General features: G+C 42.8%; 1 protein-coding gene, 1 long non-coding RNA gene and 1 other non-coding gene across 3 annotated transcripts; 2 read left to right on the top strand and 1 right to left on the bottom strand.

The window, feature by feature from the left end:
• Positions 1-965: 965 nt before the first annotated feature.
• On the bottom strand, positions 966-26731 carry LOC121325396. The gene is made up of 6 exons (XR_005951335.1): positions 26659-26731; positions 26080-26237; positions 23891-23963; positions 21955-22080; positions 1857-1952; positions 966-1425 (listed from the first exon to the last, which is right to left on the bottom strand). It is a non-coding gene; the product is annotated as an uncharacterized LOC121325396 (long non-coding RNA).
• On the top strand, positions 20906-25102 carry aicda (activation-induced cytidine deaminase). Its single transcript, XM_041267845.1, has 4 exons — positions 20906-21418; positions 21816-22068; positions 22766-22881; positions 24608-25102. The coding sequence occupies exons 1-4, from the start codon at positions 21230-21232 to the stop codon at positions 24659-24661; spliced, it is 612 nt and encodes a 203-aa protein (XP_041123779.1). The 5' UTR covers positions 20906-21229; the 3' UTR covers positions 24662-25102.
• Positions 26072-26235, top strand: LOC121326308. Its single transcript, XR_005951443.1, has one exon. It is a non-coding gene; the product is annotated as a U1 spliceosomal RNA (small nuclear RNA).
• Positions 26732-26742: the final 11 nt, after the last annotated feature.

Below are 26742 nucleotides of genomic sequence, written 5' to 3'. Positions count from 1 at the left end.
ATGATTGGTTAACCAGGTGGCAGAATCTTTGAGCTTTGCCCCTTGCTTCCCGAATTGGTGCACAAAGAAACTTTCTTTTAACATAGTCACCTGGGACCCAGTGTCTAACAGGCAAGGGACACAGACTCCTTCAATCTCTACTTCTATTGTTGAGCCTCTTCTCCTGTGCGAACGGCAGGGCTCCAGCTGAATGGCCCACAACATCTAGGTATACTAGTTTAAATGTGACAGCTGGGGTTGGTAACAGCCATCCGCTCGTTCCCTGCAATAATGTTCCTGGCTGTTGACAGCGACGACAGGTGGGTCCTTGCGCAGGATCGATTTCTCTAGATCTCAAATTTACATACTCCGCCTGGTCTGGGGAGGCCTGATGTTAGCAGGCCTGACTGGAGGTGGATGGTAGGGTTGTGATTCTTGTGTGGCTACCAGTTATCTCATGGCCCCCACGATTGCAGCCCCCCTCGCAACTCCTCCATTAGTCCTTTGCGGTCCTATGTCGGACCAGGTCCAACATTACAATTTTCCCTTTCCAGTCCGATGTTGAACCCTGTCCGACATCATCAAAAAGACATAAAGCACAGGTCTCTAGTCGTTTTTTTCTCTGGAAAAAGCCGAGAAAACCTTTAAATGACCGTGTGAGACCGATAGGAGCTGAATGAAGTCTAAAAAAAGGGGGTGTATCTGATAGCCCATGCACCACAGAGATAATACAGACATAAACAAAGGAGATAGCTGCTTCTGCATCCAGCTCTCAAAGAATATCACAGATATTTGCAGAGCTTTTTGACTTGGATTGCATTATTGAGGAGTTTGGTGATAAAACGAGTGATCAGGAGAGGATTTATCAGTATGCATGTCTACAAAAAGGTATGTGAAAAATACAGAGAACAAGGGGTGGGGCTTGGCTGGAGATACAGTACTGAGTGTCCTTTTGCAATTCAATGCCTTTTAAACCTGTTTTACTCTGAAAAAAAAAAAAAAATTAAACAGCGCACGTAAAAATAAATTGGACCTGACGTGCCTGACAAGCACTGAATAAACTGACTGCTAAGGATTAACTCACGGGACAAGGTTGCCATCTGCTGTCTGACTGCACTAAACAGTTCACTTTGCAACTCTTCTCTCACCTGTTACAAATCAGGACTCTTGGCTTTAACCTGTTCAACACCACAAGACTGGACAGGAATCTCTTCTTCCCCATAAACCTCCACCTGAGCAATTACTTCCTGGTTTACCCCCGCAAAGGTGAGATCCTCCTCAGGAGCAGCTTCATTCTCAGGTCACACCTCAAGGTGGTATTGCGCAGGCCATAAACAAACTGGTCCCTCAGAAGTATGTCCTAGTCCTTAATACCCATGAGGGTATCTTCGGACAGTTCTTGTAGCCGTAAGGCAAAAGAGCGGCGTGGTCTCTCTGGTTTATTGCCTGCAGTTGAAATACAAGAAGCACAGAACCAAGGCAGGCAATTTATCCCCATACAACACCTCAAATTAATTAAATAGTGTTACGCTGATCTGGCATTGCAGCTGCTGCCTCTGTTCCTTCACTGGTCACTGTGAGAGAATAACAAAGACCCAAATTTTAAGTTTAAATTGATCCTATCCTGCTGACACATGCCAAAAATCTGTAAAGCTATTAACTGGGTGTGATGCAATGTGACCTCCTACTATAGGGGCGCACAAGGATCACCAGATTGTAACAGTAATTAAAATGTGTATAGTGCCTATGTAGCAAAGCCAAAGGATGATTGCAACAATGAGGAGGCACAAGTATTTTACAAATCAAAAACTATTCAAAAGCTTTACAAAAGTCAAGCTTCACGGCTATGAAAACTCACGCTCTACAGTTTAGAATACCTGTGATGCCAACGCTTGCAGGTGTTCCCTGTACTGTGTGATCCTCCTGCTCCCTGAGCTGAGTGATCGTTGTCTATTTAACTGGGAGTGCTTCACCTGGAATGAAGGAGAAAGATAATGAGGGACAGGTGTTGTTCATTACTAAACCAGGGAGGTCGTAGCAACACAAAATGCAGGTAAAATGACAAACCGAGTGACAAAAAGGCACACTACATATTAACTCAGTACACAGAAACTAACTATTAAATAATTATTGTAAACCAAGTAAACACACGTTAATACCGTAATTGAATTAAATAAATAAACACGTTAGTAATATAATTAAACGCACATTAGTACAATAAATTAATGAATTAAACACACTTGTTACGCTAATAAGAAGTTTGGGGGCTGATGAAAGGATACGTGCAAAGTGATTTGTGGTTACAAAACACTGATATTGCTGCCAAAAAACATATTTAGCTGGCTGTGGCAGGGCAGAGGCAGTCTTTGGACGGGCTGGCCTGACAGTTCATTTCCGGGGTCGGGAAGTCGGTCAGCCTGGAAGGTGAGACCCTCGTTGCAGGAACATATTGACCCAGAAGGTAAAGGTAGCAGCTACAGCCAATAGAGACAGCTGCAATCGTTTACCAAGGGGTTATGCGTGATAGTATAAAGGGGACAGAGAATTGTAAATCTTTTCCTTCGCTTTGGAAGGACCCGTGCAGTAACCTGTAAAAATATTGTGAGTGTTTGTTTGTTCATCTTGTCTATAATTGTTACTTGTGTTTTATAGATGGCCTACACGTTCCAGAGCTGTCGCTAATGGCCAATTTTAAACCTGGAACAGTATTGCACCATTGTCACTCTATAAACTGTATCACCCACCACGAGCACTACAGCACACACGCAGGACTGGTGACCATGCTTGTATATTGTGGGAGAGATACCCATGTTTATTGTTTAGAGCTGCAAACCCCTGTTACCGTCCTCCGTGTTTTACCCACTGCTGTGTATAACCAGAGTTTATTATTTGGTCGCCAGACCAGGATGACAAAAATAAAATACACTTTTCCATACCGGACTACAAATCTCTGTCTGTTTCATTTCTGCACTGCATAACCTCTGCACCTGTTAATAATCAGCAGCCACTTTGCCACAATCTCGTTATAATGTTTGAGAACCCTCATCTCCACCCCATTTCTGCAATTTTGTGCAGAAACGCCCATAATTACATATTCATCTCAGGCTGAACAGCAAAGAAAAACTGCTGCCGCAAAGCATTCCCTAAAAAGTCACTAACAGCATTGCGCTTGTTTAGTACATTTCACCCTAGACTTCCGACTCGTTTGTGAATACGTGACAGGCGCAACACTTTAGTACATCTACACCTGAGAGGTTAAAGTCAGTAATGTCGGACAGTGTCTTACCTATTGAAAATAACTGTTTAATTAATGTCCTTAATGGAAAGCTTGTGAGATTTTATTGTATTAATTATTTACCTTATTGAGTAAAGTCTGTTTAATAAAGCTAATTCTTTATTTTAGTATTTAATTTGCATCTAATCAAAGCGTATCTTGAGGAACCAATTTTAAAAATGCAACAAAACATTCAAATTGTTTTGGTAAGACAGAATAAAATCTATACATACATCATTTATAAAAACGGCAAATGCATTATTTAATATACATTTTTAGCAATGGACGCCCCAAAAATGTAATTTTCGCATTGTCCCTCATTATGACATAATAGGGCACACCTTTCTATGTTGGGATAGTGGCTATGACTTATGACTTTGGGTGATGACAGTATTGAGCAATGCAGAAACTGAAGCTCAAGTTCTCTACAACCAGGCCCATGTAGCAATACGACATGTCATCGAGAGAACTTTGGGCATCCTGAAGAGTCGGTTTCACTGCCTGGACCATAGTGGGGGATCCCTCGTGTATGCACCTAAAAAGGTCTGTAAAATCTCACAGTGTCTACTCTCTCCGTTCTCCTAACTCACCTCACCTCTGGACTGTAAGTGTGGCCGTTATTGCGACCCTCATTCTCATGATTGCGGCTCTTTATTTGTGATGCTGGGACGCCACAATCACAGTCAAACCCTCTTAAGTTGTTGTGGGCTAGTCGACGAAACTAAGCTGATCCCTGGAGCCAGCATTACACTTCAGCCATGAATACCAGGCAGAAGGATGTCTATATCATCAAATGGAAGGAAATGCAGAGGGATCACATTAGTTTATAGTAAAATAAGCTAGATCTTAGCTGCTGCTTATCTTGGAGAGAGTCCAATAAAAGCATAAAGTTTTAACACGTACTCTCATGTAATGGAAATAATAACTTTTTGTGTGATGAGTAATTTGCATTGCTCTTAAGTTTACGCAGGCTTCATTGCAAAATAATTGCTTGTTTGCTATGCAATTTGGATTTTGCAGGCACAATTGTTTGCATTACATCTATACTTATATCAGCCAGTAGTGCAGTGTTTAGTGATTTCTAAATATTTGGTTACCAGCATTGTAAGGGGTATAGGCACATGGATTTTATATCCTTGGTTTGCACTCCCTTGACAGAGAGGCTGTGATAATTTAGCTTGTAGTAACAAACATCTCAGTGACACTCATCCCCTGTTAATGTATTTTAAAGAAGCTTTGAAAAGCACTTCTTTCAAGAGGTATCAGTGGTTATACTGCTAGTGTTAATAAGAGGTTAGGGAATTTATTGTAATACCATGGTAAGCAGTGTTTTATAAATATATATATGAGCATGTATTTAACACACAACAAAGTTATAATACTGTATCTTACACTGGCATTGCCTGCTGTGTGCTGGGCAGTCTTATTCTACTGTACACAGAGCATGGCTGGTGTGACGACACTACATAACACGATAAAACCCTGTACAGAATTACAACAGCTACCCAATATGGTGTCTATATAAAGTTCTAATCTAGTGTGCTGGGCAGAGCCTTGCTATACTGCACTGTACACTGGGGAATGTTCGCGTGACAATAAAAAACCCAGTAGAACAACAGCAACCAAAAAAATACACCCATGCAGGCTGTATTACTCCAGTCTCTCACACCCCAGTGGTGCGACAGAAAGTTTATACAGTAGCTCACCCTGTGGTTTTTGGTTACTGTTTTCTGTTTTTTGCTGATCTGCTTTTGCAAGCGCACCTGTTCTGTATGGGTGCATGTGTGCTTGTAACACAGCGTGCGTTACTGTATGGCATCCTGAAACCCGTAGATAGCATCTGGAGAGCCCAGCACCCCCTCCCTCTACTCTCTTTACTGTCTCTCTCTCTCTCTCTCTCTCTCTCGCTGTGAGCTGTGAGCTGAGTCATTTTGGTAAAAGCCACATCCCCCTCACCTGAGAGGCCAGCGGTTAGAGAGAATCTTGTTTTTAGAGAAGAAAAAAAAAAAATCAAACAGGATTTGGACATAGTTATCGTAGTTCTATTTATTTATTTTTTTTATGTAACTTGGGTTATCCGTTTTTTGGCAAACTGATTAAGAAACCTTAGTCATGTAGTGTTCAGCAGAAAGTAGTTTGGATCTTGCAGTGTCATTTAGGTAGTTCATCCCGGGCTTCAAATACTCAATCTTAAACAAGTATACAAAACTAAAATTTGGGCAAACATTTCAGCCAATGCGTTTAACAGTAAGCACCTGTTCAAATACTCAATCCTAAACTCCACACAAGTAATTAGTAAGAAGGGCAAAATTGCTGCCAGTGCCTTTGTCAGACAATGTAACAAATTCAACAATAACTAACTGTTTGTTCTCGTATTGGTTGTGTGAATCTTGTGAAGCCATATAGGCAGTTCATCCTGGACTTGTGCAAAACTATTGAAACCAATGTGTGGTTTAGGGGTCAGGCGTGAGAGCCCCTCACCCTTCTAATCTTCCTCCAGACCGCTATTTAAACCCCTAATCAAGGACCCTGTCTTTTTCATTTGCACTAGTTTGCATTTCTAATTCCCTTACCACATTGACTGGATGCTGCTGCGCTGGTTCCAATACAACTCCAAGCACATTGATCCTTAACTGCTCAGCAACAGTGCATTGCCGTTTTAGTGTCAAGGTCTTTCTGTGTGTATATCTGCATTGCCAAAGAGCATGGTAAGCATTTTGCCCTACCAACATCAATGGCAGCCTCATCCCATTGTAGCTCCAAATTTTGCCACAATTGCCCCTTAATTAATACAATATTGTATGGAACCAATGCAATGCCATTTAGTCCAAAGCTACAGATGTAATGATGTGCTGTCAGTTTTCCTGTCTGTGTGCATTGCCATTGAAGGTGTATGAAACTACAGTGTGGGTGGCAAAATAAGTTCAAATTTGACTTTAACGTTACAGTAACTTTGCTGACAGGCCTCCCAAAACCAGAGGAAACAGGTGTCTGTCTCAGTCGGTGTAGCAGCAGAGCGCGCGATAGTTTGAATTTAGTCGGTATCTGCTAGGGGGAGTGGAAAATGTGACACAGCAGTCTTTGTTTACAGGAAACAACGTTTGACACCCCCCCCATGAAAACAGATATACCTTTTGATCTTTTTATAAGTAGCAGCGCTCAGAGGACAGAGAAAAAAACAATTATATATATATATAAAATAATGTACATGGGGTAAGAGACTCAGTCAAACTTTTTATTCCAAAATGATTCAGACATTTCCCCTAGGTTTTACAATGCAGTGTTGATACAATAAACAGCAGCGGGAGTGATTACTGAGCTATATAGCACGAAGTGGGCCGGGCTTGATGAAACGACCCACCTGTAGCCTCGGCAACTTGGAAAGCTTAGTCAGGGAAAGAGATGAATTGGCCATAATGTCAAATTTAAGGACGGAGAGAGGCGCACTGTTGCTATTGCATTGCATCAACAGTGATGGGTAAGTTTCAAGGAGAAATGCTTAAAAGAATAGAGCTTTAAGAAGGGGGATATACATGAAAATACATGTGCATTAACTACATTGTAGCTACACTGTACTTATTATTATTATTATTATTATTATTATTATTAATAATAATAATAATAATATCTATTTATTTGGCTGACACCTTTATCCACGGTGACTTACAGGTGGTACAGGGCAATACAGTATTACAATACAAGATTAATATTTAATACAGTATAGTTTTCAGTTAGTGCAAATAATACAACTAAAGTCTACAAAGACATTAGTAGTGCAATAGTGCAAGGATGGTGCATGAGCTGAGGATCCAGTAACGTGGTGCTTAGATCAGGCAAGTCCAGCGCAGAGTAGCATTGTTTTCACAATGCTGACACATTGTTTAATAGGTGCACTTATTGCAAAATGATATGATGGTAAAAATAACGGTGCATGTTGTTAATGCACTCTACTGTCAATTACAGAATTGCGTATTAGTCTATATAGTTAACATTAGTAAATTGGTACCTGGAGTGTAACTATGTACCTGTATTTGGAATCAAAGACATTTTACTGCACCTTGTGCTGTAGCATACTGTACTGGAACAGCCATTACTAATTAAACTTACAGATAGACAGATTGTTCATTTGACACAGTTTAAGTTTATTAGTCCAATGAAAGCGTAATTTACCACTGTTTAAGGCCTGGCTCATTTTTAGTTCAAGTCATTGTAAATTTCCAGAAGCCATGTGAAAATAATTTAATTGAGCAGTTTCCATTTTATATCCCTTATATAACATCCACCTCATGTAAAAAGCACACCTCCTTAAAACATACTCCTCTGATATGTTAAAATACAAGGGCAAAGGAAGGAATAATACTTAGTAGGATCAAGATCATGAACAGCTCTGGCCAAACGTTTTGCATCACTTAAAATTTTAGGACTGAGACATATTTAAATATATATATATATATATTATATATATTATATATATTATATATAGATATATATATATTATATATATCTAAATATATGTATTTTTTATAGAGAAAATAAATCATAGAACGTTAGTTTCTTGATGTTTTACTTAACGTTTTCAGACAGGCCTTCGGTATTGTCAGTCGTGTCATAAGAGTTCAATCTAAAAAAATTTACAGTTTAAAAAGTTACAAAACAGTATATGGAAAAACTACATATACCTTTTACATTTTACAATGTAAGTAATGACATTATGTCATACAAATCGCATTCAGCATAGTCGTCCCAATTACTTCCTTTTACACAATTCAAAAATGGGTGACTACGTTTTTGAAAACCGTTGTCGACGTCTACGTGTGTTCATTTGGTAAAACCATTCATATATATAATGTAATTCTTTGTATAACGCGATGCTTCTAAATTTTTTCTTCCACTTGTGAACATGATGGTATAACCAACTATGGCTGTGGTATAAAACTTGATAAGGACATTTCTTAGAAAAAGTGAATAGGAGCTTGTCTAACTCTCTGTACACACATACATACTGTATGTAGAATTACATGTTTGCAGTACAGTACCATTGCATCTTAGTAAAGAACTATTGCATTGCCACTGTAGATCATTTGATAATGGTAACCACCACCCCCCCCCCCCCCCCCCACCACCCCCACTAAGTAATTAATACACTTAATGGACACACACACATGTATGTGAGTGACACATGCTCATTCTCACTCTCTCATGCACACTCATCCATAAACTGCATTGCGATTACTCAATGCCTCAAAAAACGATGGACAGGTAAGTGAAAATACTATTTGAATCTGACCTCTCTTTCTCTCTCTTTTTATCAATTGATGGTTACTACTCATCTCTTGAAAACTTTCTCTAGTTGTCTTGGGTGACTCAGTCCGAGACTGGCGGCTAAAATTATCTAGCCAGAAAGAGTCTCGGTTTGAGTAGCCATGCTGCGAGTTAGCCCAATTCTCAGTTCTCAATTCTGACTTTTCGTTTTTCTAGTTAACTACTGAAGCAACACAGAGTTTTGTGTTTATTTTAGTTTTTAAGTGTTTCGAGAATATTAGTCAAATTATTATTTTTTTTGTTTGCTGGTTGTCAGATCCCCAGTACAGTAAAGTACTATGGGCCTTAGTTTCAAAGTGTGTCCTCCATTCTCTAATTAACTCTTATTTTTCAAAAGGGGAAAAAAATCATGTTAATGTTACAAAATGAGATACAAAACAAATTGCGAGGGCTTAAGAAGACTTGAAATATATAACTTTTGTAAAATTAACAGGTGTTTTCCCTCTTTCAAAAAATAGGAGTTAATTAAAGACTGGAGTAAATGTTTTTCAAATATGGCCCAATAATTCTAAGTAGACTAGACTAAATTTGTTAGATCTAAAATTTAGGTACATTATGACTATAGTTCAAAAAATGAATTGAAATATGTGCCTATTGAGATTCTTAATTCCAATTCTTCTAGATTATATATTATATATATATATATATATATATATATATATATATATATATATATATATAATATATATATATATATTACTATATAAAAAAATCAAAAATAAGTTTCCCAAACTGTTTTTAATTATCTTTATCATAGTTTTTATTTTTATTTTTTATTTATTCTTCAATAGTTTGCTTCTTTTTTTTCACATTGTTAAACAAATGGTCCCTTACAAAAGTTTACCAGTGTATTTTTACATGATTTTTTGCCAGTTTTACTATGCTTTTCCTATGGTTATACAATGCATTTATAATAGTTTACCTTGGTTTGCAATGTTTATTATATACTTTACCATGCCTTGTTATTATATACAGTGCCTGTCTATGCTTTATTAGATTTTCGTGTCTCTTATTTGCATTACCAGCATTATCACTGTTAACTTTAGAGGTGAGCTTACCAAAGTTTTCAAACACATTTCTTTTTCTTTTATTACAACTAGTGGCATTATTAGTTGTCCCTTTCAAAAGCAGTGCTCACCAAAGTTTTTCAATACATTTTCTTCTTATTAACATTTTAGCATATTACCATCCCCCTCATTTTTCTTGACTTGAATATCTAAGTTGTTTTTACACTTTGGTTCAGACTATATAGATTTTTGAAGTAGATTAGATAGAAGTAGATAAATAAATAAAAACAACAAAAAATATACAAACAAACTGTATTCTAATCACTTCCTGTGGGGTAAGTCATATGCCCTGATTGCTGCTAGATCAATAGAGTAAAACTCAGCTACAGCGCAGGAAGTGATTAGGTACCAGGAAACAGCAACTTTACTTGTAAAGCAATGTCTTTAAAATAGCTGCATATGCAGCATAAAATACAAGCAAAGAACCAAAAAAAAAAAAAAAAGAACAGAAGAAAAGGGAACAAAAATTGATTGGTTATCGATGTATCCCTGGTTCCCTGAAATGGAAAATGACCACCAACCAATACTTTTGGGAAAAGCCTGTCACACGTCAGGTATTCACTGAGTATTTTATGTCAGAGCTGCCGATAGGCCCCTCCGTGGACTGACGTCCTCGGTCCTGCCTGCCGAGGTATAAATAAATCATTCCGCAGAGATCTCTTTCTCTTTTGTATCGAACCCGCGAATGCGAGTGATGCAACTTTGCAAGGTTTGGCGGTCATCTTCTCTTTCTGGGAACCAGGGTTACATCTGTATCCTATCGTTCCCTTTCAATTCGAAGACAACCACCAACCAATACTTTTGGGAAAAGTACACCAAAGCCGTCACAAGGGAGTGTGAGCGTACAGCATACAATATACGTATCATTACCGCCAATTAATGATGGCGGTGTGAGCATGCAACATCAAGGACCCTTGTGCCTAATAAAGGTGGAGAGGGATCTACCACATTATGACTGTAGAACCTGGTGAATGTATGAGAAGTAGTCCAGCTACCTGCAGTACAGATATCAGTCAATGAGGCAGCTCTAAAGAGAGCCCATGATGTAGCCACACCTCTGGTACAGTGCGCAGCCACCTTCCCAGGTGGGGATAGGCTGGTATTGGTATATGCAGTCGAAACTGTGTCCACAATCCAGTGGGACAGTTACTGCTTCAAAAGGTCTTGACCCATAGTCATTTCACCATGACAGACGAAGTGCTGGTCATACTGACGGAGCGCTCTCCTCCTACCTACATCACATCTCAATGCCCGCACAGGGCAGAGGGAATTCAAAACTCCTATCCTACTCTGAATCATAAGGAAGAGGGATGGAAAGCCTCTAACTCCACGGACTTGCTCAAGTGTAAAGTAGTAATCACCTTAGTTAGGAATGCAGGTTTTGTGCGTACCGACATCCTGTTTCCATTATCCCAAACATGCATACAGGAACTGTGCACCGACAGAGCCTATATGTGATGGCCAATAAAAAGGCAGTCTCCATAGAGATTTCAATTCTCCGGACCGTGTAGGATCAAATGGGGCCATAGTGAGAGCCTCCAATACCACGTCTAGACTCCACTCGGGGAGGACGTAGCCGCTGAGCACCCCTTAGAAAATGGGTCACCAGAGTATGAGCGCCCGAGGAAACTGAGTCAGTAGGTACATGGCATGCAGATATAGCTGCTAGGCAGACCTTCAGCCTAGAGGGGGACCTGCCCCTGCAAATCTTACAGAAACTGTAAAATAGTTGTTATTGGGCAATAAATGGGTCTGGTCATACACCACTTTTGAAAATACCTCCACTTATAGATATACAGTGCCCTTGTGCAGGAGCCCCTTGCATTCTGCAGTGTACCGACGACCGCTTCTGAGGGCCCTAAGGCGGACCGATGGTCCCTTTCAGGGGCCACTCACAGTTGGAGTCGTCCCGATTCTGGGTGCCACAGAGTGCTGCTCATCTGACTGAGGAGATCCATGCTTAGGGCTCTAAAATCTCTTGGGGCTGGCCTTGCAACAGCTGGCAAAGGTTCAAAAACCAGATTCTCCTGGGCCACCTGGAGAATTTTTGCCCTGTCTCTCTTGACTTTCTTGAGGAAGGCAGGGAGCAGTGGTATCACGTCTTTCGCCTGCCTCGAGTGCCTTAACCGCTTGCTGCTCCTTAAAGGAGAGCCTGAGCTGCGAGCTTGTGGGCTGGAGCCTGTGCACAGGGTATGCTGTGGGAAGGGCTCGAAGGCAAGTGGATGAGGGGGGGAGAATAGGACCCCCGAGGCCACAGACGTCAAGGCCTTGAGGCACCAAGGATGCGGAAGCACCGAGACACCGAGGCTACAGAGCAGTGGTTCCCAACCTTTCTATTACTGCAGACGGGCAAACTGAATTAATTAAATATATATTTATTTTAAAATACCCCCATCCTGACTCTCGCTTATTAACAGCATCATTGTTCAATGGTAAATATGCACACATAAGTTATTATTTACAGCTATTTTATTATACAGTAAAATATTTAGGAAGAACAATAATAATAGTTTACCAATAGTCGATATTAGTGGGAGCCTTGGGCCTGTTTGCTTGACACAAGCAAGGCATATCTTGGCTTAATTGCAGAAAGACACACAGAGAAAGACACGCAAAGTTTTCAATATATCCAATCTGCTCTGCAGTTTTGTTTTTGTAGCAGTCATTGCTGCGAAACCTGCTTCACAAAGGTAAGTGGAGGGAAATGGTAGCAGGGTTTTCAGAGCCAGGTTGCTAAGTTCAGGATACTCTGCCTTGATTTTAATCCAGAAGGAAGGCACAGAAGAGGAAGTGTTGAAAAGCGTTTTGAGGCCTCCGTCATTTTTTAGTTCAATGAGCTGGTCTTCTTGCAGTGCTGATAAAGACTGTCCTTCCCATGTGTTTAAAAATGGATCACAAATCCATTCTTTTTCGGTTCTTGGGTCTTCTGCAGATGGGAAGTATTGCTCAAATATTTCAAATAACGACTTCAGATGTTAGTGTATCAACTGAGAAATTCCTGCACGGTGTCTCCCGATAATTCGGCAAGAGTAGGAAACATGTCAAAGATCCCTCTATCCACAAGATTCTTCCAAGTTTCAAGCTTTACTTTGAAAGCTGCAATCTTGTCTGCCAGTTTTGAAAACAGATGCCATCCTCCCTTACAGTGACATGTTGAGTTCAATCAAAAGAGAAAGAAATGTCGCTCAGATAAGCAAGTTTAGCTAGCCACTTCTGATCAATGAAGCGGACAGACATAGGTGGTTAGAACTTTACCTCTTGATAACCAGCGAACTTCTGTATGCTGGAGAAGCTGCCTGTGATTGGCACCAATTTCATCACACAGCGATTCAAACAGTCGAGAATTCAGTGCATTGACTTTTATGTGACTGACAACACGCACCACAACACTCAAAGTATCGTTAAGCTCAGGTGATAATCTTCTACTTGCCAGCATTTCACGGTGGATAATACAGTGGGTAGATTCGCATTCTGGTGTTATTGCTTTAATTCTCGTTGTGAGGCCAGATAGTCTTCCAGTCATGGCAGCCACTCTGTCGGTACAGACTCCCACACAAAACTTCCAGTTAAGCTTGCTCGAAATCCAAAATTCAGCTCCCGTAGTGTTTTTAGCCACTGAAAGTACACACAACACATCTTCATGCAGGTCTTCATCATATGCATAACGTACATAAAACTTGCCATGTTTACGACATCTGTTGATTCATCAACCTGAAGAGCAAACCACGGAGATCCTTTTATTCTTTACAATAGCTGGTCTTTGATGTCTTCAGCAATGTCGTCAATCCTCCTGGCAACCGTGTTATCAGAGAGGGAACTAGGCCGACCTTACTAGCTGCTGCTTCTCCCAACATCTCACGGCAGATATCCTTAGTGGCAGGGTGAATAAGCTCTTCACCAATCGTAAAAGTTTTTTTAGCCTTTGAAATTCGGTAAGACACCAAGAATGACGCTTTCAATGCAGACACGTTTTGGCGTGTGCCGGTGCAAAGTCAACGTCTTTGGCCTTCAAACTCGCTTCTTTTTCTTTAAAAAAAAAATCGATAGATTTTCCTTTTAGAGCTGGATGCTTTTTCTCTAGGTGCCTAAGAAGTTTTGAAGGTTTCATCGCCTCACTGCTAAGAATTTCTGCACATACAACGCATAGGGGCTTTGGTGCTTCTGAATCGCCAGACTGGATGAATCCATATTTAATATACGATGAATCATACTTGCGATTGAAGCTGGATTTTATTTGTTTCTTTCCACTTTGCATTTCTTCAGTTTCACGATTATCTTGGTCTTCCTCTTCTTTGTCATCTGGAATTTCATGGCCCTGTTTTCCAGAAGCATTTTTTACAAAAAAACAATCCATTGAAACTGGTTTAGATATCGTGTCGGTGTTACTGTACATTAGCAATACAGGAACAAAATATTTTTTTAGTTTCCGTTTCTGACTCAGTGAAGTGACAAAACACGTGCCCACAACAGCGCATACTCAGGGATAATTTGTATTATTTCCCCATGAACAAATATACTTATGATTAGTATTACAGTATTGTACACCATGGCTTTATATGACTTGACAACTTTCTCTTAACATTCTGTCAAGGCTTGTCTTCAATAGTGAAGCCTGAGCCGTGGACCGGCAACAACTCCTCTGGGGACTGGCAGCGGTCCGCGGCCCGGTCATTGGGAACCACTGCTATAGAGCACCGGGGAGCTTAAAATCTCCAAAACGCCGAGGCCTCGAGGCACCAAGGATGCTGAAGCACAGAGGCACTGAGGCTATGGAGCACCGGGGCACCGAGGCCACTGATGCAGGGAAGCTCCTGAGCGCCAAGGCACTTAAGCACGAGCCGTCGATGTTGTAGGTCACCAAGGCGCCAAAGCACAGAGGCACCAAGGACATGATGGTACCAAGGGCGTCGCGGTACCATGCACCAAGTACTAGTCTCTTTAATGCAACACACAGGCGAAACAGTGCATAGCTTGCAACAGTGTGGTGCCTAGCAACAGTTGCAGTGTGGGAGTCTGTGGCAAAGTGGCTAGTGGAGGGGAACAGGTATAACGGTGATGCGATGCAGGAGTGACAGGCAGACAACAGTTTCCAGTGACAAGGTGCTTTTATTTATAATCCAGGTCTGGTGACCGTTAAATAATAAATCCCCGGCTATACACAACAATGTGTAAAGCACGGGGATAGCAATAATACAGACACAGTCCCGAACAAAACGAACACACGGTCACCAGTCCTGGGTGAGTGCAGACGTGCTTGTGGTGCGTGAAGACACTGTATTTCGTGACGGTTCCGTGCAGTGGTGATCCGGATTGTGCTGACCCTGGTCGACAGCTCCGGATAGGTGAGTTAACTGTCTGGTGGTGCAAAACGCAGACAATCACAAACAAACACAACAAAACACAACACGTAATTCTCTTTACAACGAGAGCTCCTCTCTCGCTCCTTCTCTCTCCAAGCGTTAACCCAAACGAAGGAAAAGACCAGCGTTACCCTGGCCCCTATATGTAATCCCGCATGATATCAAGATAAACGGTTGCAGCTGCCTTATTACTTGCAGCTGCCTCTCGTTTATCTCTCAAATCAATACGGTCTTACAACAGAGTCGCGCTTCCCTCCAGGCTGACCCACTTCCCTGACCCGGAAACGAACTGTCAGGCCAGCCCTTCCAGATGCTTCTCCTCCCGTTCTTTAGCGCCCTCACAGGTTGGGAGGAAGATTTATCACCAGAACTCATCTTTCTGTCACATATCCCACCGCTCAGAGTGGAGCCGAAGGAACACTCGGCTAAATCTACCTTCCCCATTACTCCCCCCTCCCGGGAAAAATAATCCGCATTTTGGTGGTCTTTCCCCGCACGGTGTACCATGTGGTACATGAAGGGCTGCAATGCCAGATACCACCGAGTTATCCGGGCATTGCTGTCCTTCATTGTGCTTAACCACTTGAGTGGGGCGTGGTCTGTGACCAGATCGAATGAGTGTCCCAGCAGGTAGTATCGTAAAGAGTGAGTAGCCCATTTAATGGCCAAACACTCTTTTTCGACTACGGAGTAGTTGCGTTCCCGAGGTAACATTTTTTTACTGAGGTATAATATCGGGTGCTCTACTCCAGCTACTTTTTGGGACAAGACTGCACCCAAACCTACATTCGATGCGTCGGTGTGGAGGATGAATCTCTTGGTGAAATCTGGTGTGATAAGAGTGGGGGCCTGGCAAAGTGTACGCTTAATAGTATCAAACGCTCCCTGACACTCAGCTGACCATTTAATTAAATTTGGAGCACTCTTTTTGGTGAGGTCGACTAACGGGTTAACCACTGTGGCGTACTCGGGGATGAAGCGGCGGTAATAACCGGCTAAGCCCAGTAGTGACCTCACCTGAGTCTTGGTTTTGGGGATCGCTGCATCAACCAAAGCCTGGATTTTGGTGACTACAGGTCTCACCCTTCCATTCCCCATTAAAAATCCCAAATATTGAGTCTCTGTTTTGGCAAACGCACATTTCCTCAAGTTAGCTGTCAGCCGGGCTGCCCTTAGAGACTGAAGAACGGCTGCAACCCTAGCCAAATGCTCTCGCCAGGTGGAGCTGTAAATCACCACGTCATCAATATACGCTGCTGCATATTCATGATGTGGGCGTAAAACCTGGTCCATCAGTCTCTGAAAGGCAGCGGGCGCACCATGTAGCCCAAACGGCATGGTTTTAAAGTGGAACAGCCCTTCTGGTGTTGAAAATGCGGTTTTCTCTCTGGAGCTGCGGGTTAAAGGGATTTGCCAGTATCCCTTCGTCAGGTCCAGAGTGGAAATAAACCTCGCTTTTCCCAGTCTGTCTAAAAGTTCGTCGACCCGAGGCATGGGATATGCATCGAACTTAGCAATAGCGTTCACCTTTCTGAAATCCACACAGAAGCGGTTGGTGCCGTCTTTCTTAGCCACTATGACGATCGGACTGCACCACTCGCTCCTGGAAGGCTCAATCACCCCAAGCTCGAGCATATCCCATACCTCTTTGCGAACGCCACTTCGTCGACTTTCCGGGATCCGGTACGGTCTCTCTCGCACTGTGACACCTGGTGGAGAGATAATGTCATATTCAACTAAGTTTGTCCTGCCGGGCACGTCAGAAAAAACATCGCTGAACTCCTCAATAAGCTTACGCAGCTCTCTTTGCTGATCCGGAACCAATTGTTCCCCCATAGAAATCGCTCTTGTGCTCGGGGTCTCTGAACAGGGACCTAAATCATCCTCCATATTGCCTGGGGCTATAAATAAGACCTCCCTTGCCTGCCAGGGCTTTAATAAATTGACATGATAAATTTCACGTTCATTTCGGCGATCGGGCTGTCTAATTTCATAATTTACTTTCCCTATAGCCCGAATCACCTCATACGGCCCCTGCCATTTAGCACACAGTTTCGATTCAGATGAGGGAAGTAGCAGCATTACCTTGTCCCCTGGTCGAAAGGTTCGAATCCGTGCATTTTTGTTGTAATGCTGCTGTTGTCGGTGCTGAGCCGATCTGAGGTTGTCTTGGGCCAAACGACCGACCAAATCCAGCCGATCTCGTAGTAGGAGCACATACTTCACTACATTTTTAGACGAGCCTTTGTGCTCCTCCCACCCCTCCCTCAGCAGGTCGAGAATGCCGCGAGGCTGCCGGCCGTACAGGAGCTCAAAGGGGGAGAACCCCGTTGAACTCTGCGGCACTTCTCTCACCGCAAAAAGGAGGTAGGGAAGAAGCGATGCCCAATGTTTCTGCTCCTGTGTTACAAATCGCCTCAGCATCGACTTTAAGGTCTGATTAAAACGTTCAACCAAACCGTCCGATTGTGGATGATAAACGGACGTCCTGATGGGACGTATTTTTAATATTTTGTACACCTGCTGTAACGTATTGGACAAAAAATTGGTTCCGTGATCCGTCAAAATCTCCTTGGGGATCCCTACTCTAGCCATAATCTGCGCTAACTCGGTGGCTATTGCAGCTGCACTAGTGGACCTCAATGGAACTGCCTCTGGGTATCGCGTTGCATAATCCACCACTACTAATATATGCGTATACCCAGAGTCAGAAGGTAGCAACGGGCCCATTATGTCCATTGCAATGCGCTCGAAAGGAGTGGAAATAATCGGCAGTGGGACCAAAGGAGCGGGGCGCACTCGACCTGGCGCTACTCGCTGGCAGTCTGGGCATGTGGCTACATATTTCGACACATCAGTATGAAGACCGAGCCAATAGAATCGAGCCAATATTCGCTCCCTCGTCTTCTCGGCTCCGAGGTGCCCCGCAAAAGGGATATCATGCGCCAGCCTCATGACCTCGGTCCGACAAGACGGGGGAACCAATAATTGTGTTACAGGCTGTCCTGTGCCCGCGGCTAGGTTTACCCTATATAGTAATTGCCCCTTTATACTGAAATGTGGATATACTAGCGGCCCAGCGCCATCAACATCCTTACCTTCAATGGACCGGACCTGCCCCCAAGCGTGCACCAGTGACGGGTCGTTCTTTTGGCCCCACACTAGGTCCGCGCTTGAGTACCACGGGTCCGGTATATTGAGAGGGGCTGGAATAACCTCTGCCCTAGTCGGCCCAGTAACCTCGCTCTCTCGGTCGCACTGCGTTCCCACTCCCTTCGACTGGCGTTTGTTCCCATTACAGCACTCTCCCACCAGACCCCAGCCTTGTCTCAAAGACGCTCCCTCCCATTTCGCGGTCCGTCTCTCCTTATTTGTTTTTCTAGGACGGAACAGAGGGGAAAACATTTCAGGATGAAAAGGAAACACATCACCAATCCGTTCCTTTTTCCCTTTTTCTGCCACGTTTACGTGTGTGGCTGAGACTGCCATTATTTGCACCAATTCTTTGAATTTTGGCCAGTCTCGGCCCAGAATAACTGGGTGCGGCAACCTTTCCGCCACCCCGACTACAAGGTGACGTTTTATCGGTCCTACCGATAAATATACTTTTAGGGTGGGGTATGCCGCCGTGTCTCCATGGATACAGGAGATGGCCACCTGACCTTGTGGCCGCCACGACATACCGCCCAAGAGAGCTGTCCTGATCAAGGTCTGCTCACACCCTGTGTCCACTAACGCGTGGGTTTTCACATTCCCTAAAACCACGTCAATCAGACAGGGCCCCTCCCAACCGTTTTCCCCCTGCTTACCCGTTCCAGGTGTCCAGTTGCATGCAGCCACGTCACACTCCATAGCAGCGGGGCATGACCTGGCCCTATGTCCTGGCTGGTTACACCTAAAACAGAGTGGAGGGACAGAGGGGGCATAGGTTAAATATCTGTCCCGCTGCTGGTAGGGCAACGGGGCAGGGGCAACACCTCTACCCCAGCTGGGGGCCATCCTCGGTCTCCATGGGGGGGAGGCAAGGGGGCCCAACGGGGTCGGCGGTCTGGGAGGTCTGGGTGCCGGGACCGAGGGTGATGGTGGTGGTGTTGGAGGAGAGGGAGGGAGAGGTTGGTTCCTGAGCAGGGCAGGGGCTGACAGGATCCCGACCCGGGCTGACGTCAAAGAGTCCTCAAAATCTTCGGCCAATTTGACCGCCTCCTCCAGGGTGTCAGGGTTGTGGCGCCGTACCCACGCCTGAGTTTCGGCGCCGACCACATGGCAGAATTGTTCCACCACAATGGCTTCCCCCATTTGTTGAGCGGTCTTCTTCTCTGGGGTCAGCCAATGGACCATGTGGTCGCACAACCGCTGTGCCACCACCCTGGGGCGTGTCTCCGGGGCTCTCCGGTACTCGCGGAACCGCGTCCGGTGGGTCTCCGCGGTGATGTTGAGACGACGGAGGATAGCCTGCTTGACTAGGTCATAGTCAGTGGCGTACTGGTCGCTCAGGGCTTGGTAAGCTGCCTGCGCTTCCCCGATCAGGCAAGGTCCTAGCTGGCTTGCCCAGAACTCCCGAGGCCATCCCGCCGCGGTTGCCAGCCGCTCGAACGCCACCAAAAATGCCTCCGGATCATCCTCCGCCGTCATTTTCATGGCCCGTGCCTTCGGGGCCGACATCAATGATGTTCCGGTAGGGGTCGCTCCTGCAGCAACGATCAGCCCTACCCGTTCAATGAGCGCCGTATAGCGCTCCTCCCTCCGTCTCTCCTCTGCATCCCGTCTGGTCTCCAGTGCCTGCAGCAACTCCGCCAGCGCGTTGCGGTCCATAGTCCCGTGTTCTGACACCACGTGTGGCAAAGTGGCTAGTGGAGGGGAACAGGTATAACGGTGATGCGATGCAGGAGTGACAGGCAGACAACAGTTTCCAGTGAAAAGGTGCTTTTATTTATAATCCAGGTCTGGTGACCGTTAAATAATAAATCCCCGGCTATACACAACAATGTGTAAAGCACGGGGATAGCAATAATACAGACACAGTCCCGAACAAAACGAACACACGGTCACCAGTCCTGGGTGAGTGCAGACGTGCTTGTGGTGGGTGAAGACACTGTATTTCGTGACGGTTCCGTGCAGTGGTGATCCGGATTGTGCTGACCCTGGTCGACAGCTCCGGATAGGTGAGTTAACTGTCTGGTGGTGCAAAACGCAGACAATCACAAACAAACACAACAAAACACAACACGTAATTCTCTTTACAACGAGAGCTCCTCTCTCGCTCCTTCTCTCTCCAAGCGTTAACCCAAACGAAGGAAAAGACCAGCGTTACCCTGGCCCCTATATGTAATCCCGCATGATATCAAGATAAACGGTTGCAGCTGCCTTATTACTTGCAGCTGCCTCTCGTTTATCTCTCAAATCAATACAGTCTTACAACAGAGTCGCGCTTCCCTCCAGGCTGACCCACTTCCCTGACCCGGAAACGAACTGTCAGGCCAGCCCTTCCAGATGCTTCTCCTCCCGTTCTTTAGCGCCCTCACAGGTTGGGAGGAAGATTTATCACCAGAACTCATCTTTCCGTCACAGAGTCACACAGCCGGTGCAGCGCGAAGCTTACTGTGGAGTGGAGCACAGCGTTTTGCACAGGCTTCAGCTGCCGAGTTCCGATTCCACAGAAGTGGCAAGCCAACTTCCAGCAATATATTGCCAGGGAACTACAGGAACTCATAGTAAAATTATTTTAAATAGACAATCAAACAACTGGAAAAGAGGTTAGTTATACCCACCTTACTTACTTGGCTGTGAGAAGCAAAAGAGAATGAGATCTCCGTGGAGTGACTATTTATTACCTCGGCAGGTGGGACCGAGGACGTCACTCCACGGAGGGGCTTATCGGCAGCTTTGACATAAAATGCTCAGCGAATTCCTCATCTGTGGCAGACATATCCCAAAAGTATTGGTTGGTGGTCGTCTTTGGTCGGTTTTCCTGTCAGCTGTTGAACATAAGAAGATAAGGCAATGTACTAACAAGAGGAGCCATTTGGCCAACCTAAGCTCATCCGGTTCCTCGTAGCCGATTGATCTCCAAATCTTGTTGAGTCTTAAAGGATCTAAGTGATTCAGCCTCAACAACATGACTAGGCAGCCCATCCAATACCCTTGCCACTCTCTGTATGAATAAGTGTCTCCCTCTGTCCTAAGTCTTACGATTTTATTTGAATACACCCCGATTTGTATACTGTCTAATGTCCCTCCCTGTCGCACACAGCGTGTTTATGAAACAGAAGAAGTTCATCTACCACTATATGAACCTGCGCTGGGCTTTCGGGCGCCATGAGACCTACTTGTGCTACATTGTGAAGAGGAGAGACAGCCCCACTTCTGACTCCTTAGACTTTGGATTCCTTCGCAATCGTTCCGGCTGCCATGTTGAGGTGCAGCCTGTCTGTCTGTCCTTTGCATCAATGCAGGGTTAGGGATTAACTCCTCTGGGAATAGTTCACCTTATCATTGCTCTTTAGTGACCCCTACTGGTTAGGCGCCCTACGAATCTGGGAGAATACTTCCCAGATTTGTCTGCTGGAAACCATAATAGCAGTTCAGTATTTCATGTTAAATTTCGAAATGTCACATTTTTCAATTTTTGTCAGTTTTTTTGCAAAGACTATGGAAAATTACAAAGCGGTATGTCATTCTATTATTCAGCAGATTTCATTTGACTGTATGAAGCAAAATTCATAAATTCTACAGGGTGAGGTAACATGTTTAGCTGTATATTGACACAGCCTGTTCTCACTATATGTCTATATTTTGTTTTGGGTGTGATTCCAGGTGCTGTTTCTGCGCTATATGAATGCTTGGCAGATCGACCCCCGTCTCAGTTACTCTGTCACCTGGTTCTGCTCCTGGTCTCCCTGTTTCGGCTGCGCACTCCACCTGGCTCAGTTCCTGTCTGAGCACCCCAACTTACGCCTGCGTATCTTCGCGGCCCGTCTGTATTTCTGCGAGGACAATAATTCGGAGCCTGAAGGACTGAGGAGACTCAAAGCTGCTGGGGCGCATATAGCAGTCATGACCTTCAAAGGCAAGCAAAGACCTAAACAAGGGAAACCAGAAAAAAAAGAAAATTACAGAAATAGTCCAATTTCATTGTTCTACCTTTTCTGATGTTTGCAATTATTCAGAGTGGTTCTATTTGTAATTACACAAATGTAGTATTTATATTTATATTACATTTATAGTTATATTAAGGTGCTTTCACTTGAGCTCAGGACCTGCTCTTCAGTTATAGTTGCCTGTAGTAGATATATGTAACCTGGGTACATCAGCCAAAGTGTCTTTATAGTAGACTCCTTTTGTTTTGCTGTCAATACACTGCTGTACACTAGGTGGTGCTGGCGCTTACTAATATAAAAACATTTTGGCTGATCTAGCCCATATTACATACCTCTATAGTAGGCAACTAGAACTGAAGAGCAACTCCTGAACTCATTGTCAAAGCACCATAACACAGGCCTGAAATTAAAAAAAAAAAAAAAAACACAATATCCGAGTAATCGCTGTAATATCCAGAATGATAGACAACATTACAAAAAACAGGAAACAGTAAAAAAAAAAAAAAAAAAAAAAAAAAAACATTGTAATTTTCTTTTTTTGTAACTATTTAAAAGCAGTAGCTCTTTAATGACATAAATCATATCCGCTGAGATTCCTAATATTGCACTGAAGCTGTGTAACATTAATAGGCTTCCCCACCTTGCTCACACATCTCTTTTTTTCAGACTATTTCTACTGCTGGCACACATTTGTCGCCAGTCGAGACCGTGCATTCAAAGCCTGGGAAGGGCTCAACGCAAACTCCATCCGGCTGGCTCGAAAACTCAGACGCATCCTCCAGGTACCCTCTTCACAGAAACTGCTTTAAATCCTGAGCTATTTACTGTGCCTGTGTCCAACTACACCCTTATTACACTGTGTGAAAGGGTTGTAGCTATTTCACTAACACACGGGAGACAGAAAGGTGTACTTGAAACACCACACAGGTGCCCGGTTTTATTGATGCACTTTCTTCTAATTATTTTCAGCCCGCAGAGGGCGCTGTTGTCTGTGGCCTAAATACTGCCACCAGTAAACAGAACCACGGCTTTACCAATTCAGGAAGACAGTCAAGTGCAAGTGCTAAAAATAATAATCCAAAACAGAAGGTACAAAGCAAAAGGGAAAACAAAATACTTTTAATCAAAACTACAAAATAAAGCTGCTGCACTTTGCAGCGTTTCCCCAGCCGTCGCTAGCCATACGGCCCGGGTCTCCGCCCTACACTATGTAGTTCCCTCCACCTATACACGTTTGGGGTCTGCCCAAGGATTCCCCGATCTATATAAACTTTTTCTTTTCGTTTGTTTGTTTGTTTACTTATTTCTTTTCCGACTGTTCTTGGTCCTGAAGCAGAGCTCCTGCTCGCTCGCAATTTTGTCTTTCAGGGGCACACCTGAGGGAAACGCAGGACGTTAGTTTATAGGGCTAGCAATCCCCCAAGGCCCACCTCTCAGCCACTCAGAGAGAGGGAGAGCCCATACACCCTCTTTCCCACCACTCTTGTCACTGCCGTGACTGACAGGCAGATATTGTAAGGCTGCTGCCCTCTTCTTGCAGCACTATGAATACGCCAGCAGGTCAGCACAGCCCTCCCCCTGCTGCACACAGCAATTGCAGTTGTGCTTACATGGCAATAACACTGTAAATGCACAAGCACAAGTCTAGATGCACTTTAATTGGAAAAGACTCCAGCGACTGGCAACATTTTTTTCCATTTGTAATCAAGCATGCTGTTTTATTTGAATACAACCATATATGCAATTATTGTGTTAGTACTGTACAATTGCTATGCAGTTAGGGACACTTACAGTAAAGTGTGTTACCCACTGGGGGCACTGTTGTTTTATTTTCCAGCTTGCATATTTGCTGTTGCTGCGTCATCTAGAAATGAATGACAGAAAGGTGGTGACATTTAGAACAGAGTGTTAACACACTGCACAGGAATATAGTTTTATGTATTTGCATGATACTCTAAAATATTGTATTTATTTATTTATTTTGAAATCCTGCATAGTATTTTGTTCTGGATCCTTGTGAAATCATGTGGTATTGTCACCTTTGAACTCCGAGGCCAGTGTTGCATGGAATCACAACAGAAACCTGAATATTCAAAACTGAAGTATACAATACAAGCAATGAACTAAAAGACAACAAAAGAGAAATGTTCATAAAATATTAGAACAGTGATTGGTTAGCACACCTATAATGGGGGGGGGGGGGGGGGGGGGGTGATATTGTTGTGACTGCTAATAAGAGGTAAGAAAACATTTTAAAATCTAGGGGAACACTCCATTACCTAACCTTTAACAAATAATGAAACACATATGTTGACATGTAAGCAAGCAAGTTATTAACAGATACTAATAACACACAAAAAAAAATGTTTTGGCTATGGCTTCAGGCCAACAGAATATTGTCATACAAAAAGAGATATAACTGCATAATCATTGTATAAGTAATGAAAAGAATATGAAAGCTAACAGAGAGAGACCTTAAATTATTGTTTGTGGGTTGTTTTTTTTCAGCCTGTGGATGAAATTGATGATCTAAGAGATGCCTTCAAGCTACTTGGATTTTGAAAAGAGCACATTGATCTACAGTAGACAACAGCTGTGACTTTGAAATGGGGAACTTCAAGTCAGTTTTAAAAAAAGGCAATTTTAATATGTGTAACATTGCCCTTACGATTTCATGGCGTCTGCATTCATTCCGAGTCGCTCTGTGTTTTATTGATTTAGTGTTGAGTTATTATAATTATTCTCTAAATCTACCTAGCTTTGAGCTTGCTTGAAAAATCTGTGCATTCACCATGCTTTATCATTCAGTTCAAATAATGTGAAATCAATTTGACCTTTCAACTGTGAATACCTGTCCCCACCTGCACTCACTCTCGCTATCTCAACTCTAGTGCAACATCAGTTTAATATTTTAAAAAGCAACACGTCTTAATATTCTATACTGTAATCAATTACCAAGCATTATATTGTTGTACTCACAGCAATAATTTAAACATATTTTAGGACAAGCATTATTACATTTTGCATTATATATATATATATATATATATATATATATATATATATATATATATATATATATATATATATATATATATATATATATATATATATATATATATATATATATATACATACATATATATATATATATATATATATATATATATATATATATATATATATATATATATATATATATATATATATATATATATATATATATATATATATATATATATATATATATATATATATATATATATATATTTTTTTTTTTTTTTTTTTTTTTTACATCCTGAGAAGATGGTGCTCATTGTACTAAAACAAAACAATTTTCAAATAAAACGCATTTCTTACCCTTTGTTAGTTTGTGTACCTGTCTGCCTGTCATGCCGGGGTTGCACAAAACAAACCACATGTCACGTGTGGCACACACTTGTGAAAATGGGTTGTGACTGACTGATCGGGTATGAAGGTTAGAGAATCTCCATATTGAGAATGGAAATCCGGCTCTATTTATATGGCTAATACTGCCACCACGTGGACAAACACACAAACTGCAGCAAACCAGGGCGAATACTGCAGTGTGAATACACAGGGTGAATTCTGCAGTGTGGTGTACAACACATCGCCAATCCTAATTATAATGACCGCTAGATGACGTATCTAAACTGGAACGCATGAGGTGCATGATGCAGTACAAAATGAGACATGTTCTGAACACAACAACAATAACAACTGAAATATGTATTTTATGTATTTGTTCTTTTCCCTCTTTTTCTACGTGACCTATCACTGAGCTCGAAGATGTCATCGGTTCACTATGACTGACACCTTTCTACCTCATCTTCAATGAACTAAGAGCCGCCTACTGACTCGTTTTATTTTACACATCTAAACTGACTATTAACAAATTACAGGTATGACTAGTAATGTCAATAGAAATAAACCACAAATTATTTTTATTAGATACTTACCTGGCAGGGGAGATACCATGATCATGAAGGTGGTTCGCCCAGGGCGAGGCTCGGCCATTGCAATCCGGCTGTGCTGACCCCTGCGAATTCCCCAAATGCGGGAATCTCCACTGCATAATTGCTGGTAGTGGGGGACTGTGTTCGCGCGCTCCCCGAAACTGGGGGGGGGGACAAAAAATAATAATAATAATAATAGGTTTTTAACAGTATCTTTTAAAATTTATTTCAAGTTATTTATTATTATTTATTATTATTATTATTATTATTATTATTGTTGTTATTAAAATGTATACATTACAAAAACTGGGACGGTTTGTTGACTAATTCAGTACAGTACTCCATTTTCTTAAATGTACACAGATGTGCTATTTGTTCACCAGACCCTGCACACACACACACAGGCGAGAGGCGAGTCAGCAGTCACACAGAAAAGCAAGTAGGCCTAAACAAGTGAGGGAGCGCAAAAGAAACAAAGAGCCGCCGGTGGCTAACACACTTTGCAGAAGCTCACTCTTGTCAAGGGATATTGTACACTGACTTTTACGTCATATTTTAAATGATTTTATCATTCCAACTTACTCTATTTATATCTTGTACGTGGTGTTGTGTTTTTTGTAGTGCTACGTTTCATATTTGTCAATTTCAGTGCGACGCCTACCACTC

The sequence above is a fragment of the Polyodon spathula genome, chromosome 13, assembly GCF_017654505.1.
Source record: "Polyodon spathula isolate WHYD16114869_AA chromosome 13, ASM1765450v1, whole genome shotgun sequence".
Lineage (NCBI taxonomy): Eukaryota > Metazoa > Chordata > Actinopteri > Acipenseriformes > Polyodontidae > Polyodon > Polyodon spathula.
Note: the sequence above shows the minus strand (reverse complement) of the source record. Positions and strands in the feature narration are given on the sequence as shown.

Bases quoted from the DNA above. Each gene is read 5' to 3' on its own strand.
- aicda (XM_041267845.1), top strand. From the start codon at position 21,230: ATGTCCCTCCCTGTCGCACACAGCGTGTTTATGAAACAGAAGAAGTTC. The intron at 21,419-21,815 runs GTGCAGCCTGTC...GTGTGATTCCAG, and splicing joins GTTCCGGCTGCCATGTTGAG to GTGCTGTTTCTGCGCTATAT. The intron at 22,882-24,607 runs GTACCCTCTTCA...GTTTTTTTTCAG, and splicing joins AACTCAGACGCATCCTCCAG to CCTGTGGATGAAATTGATGA.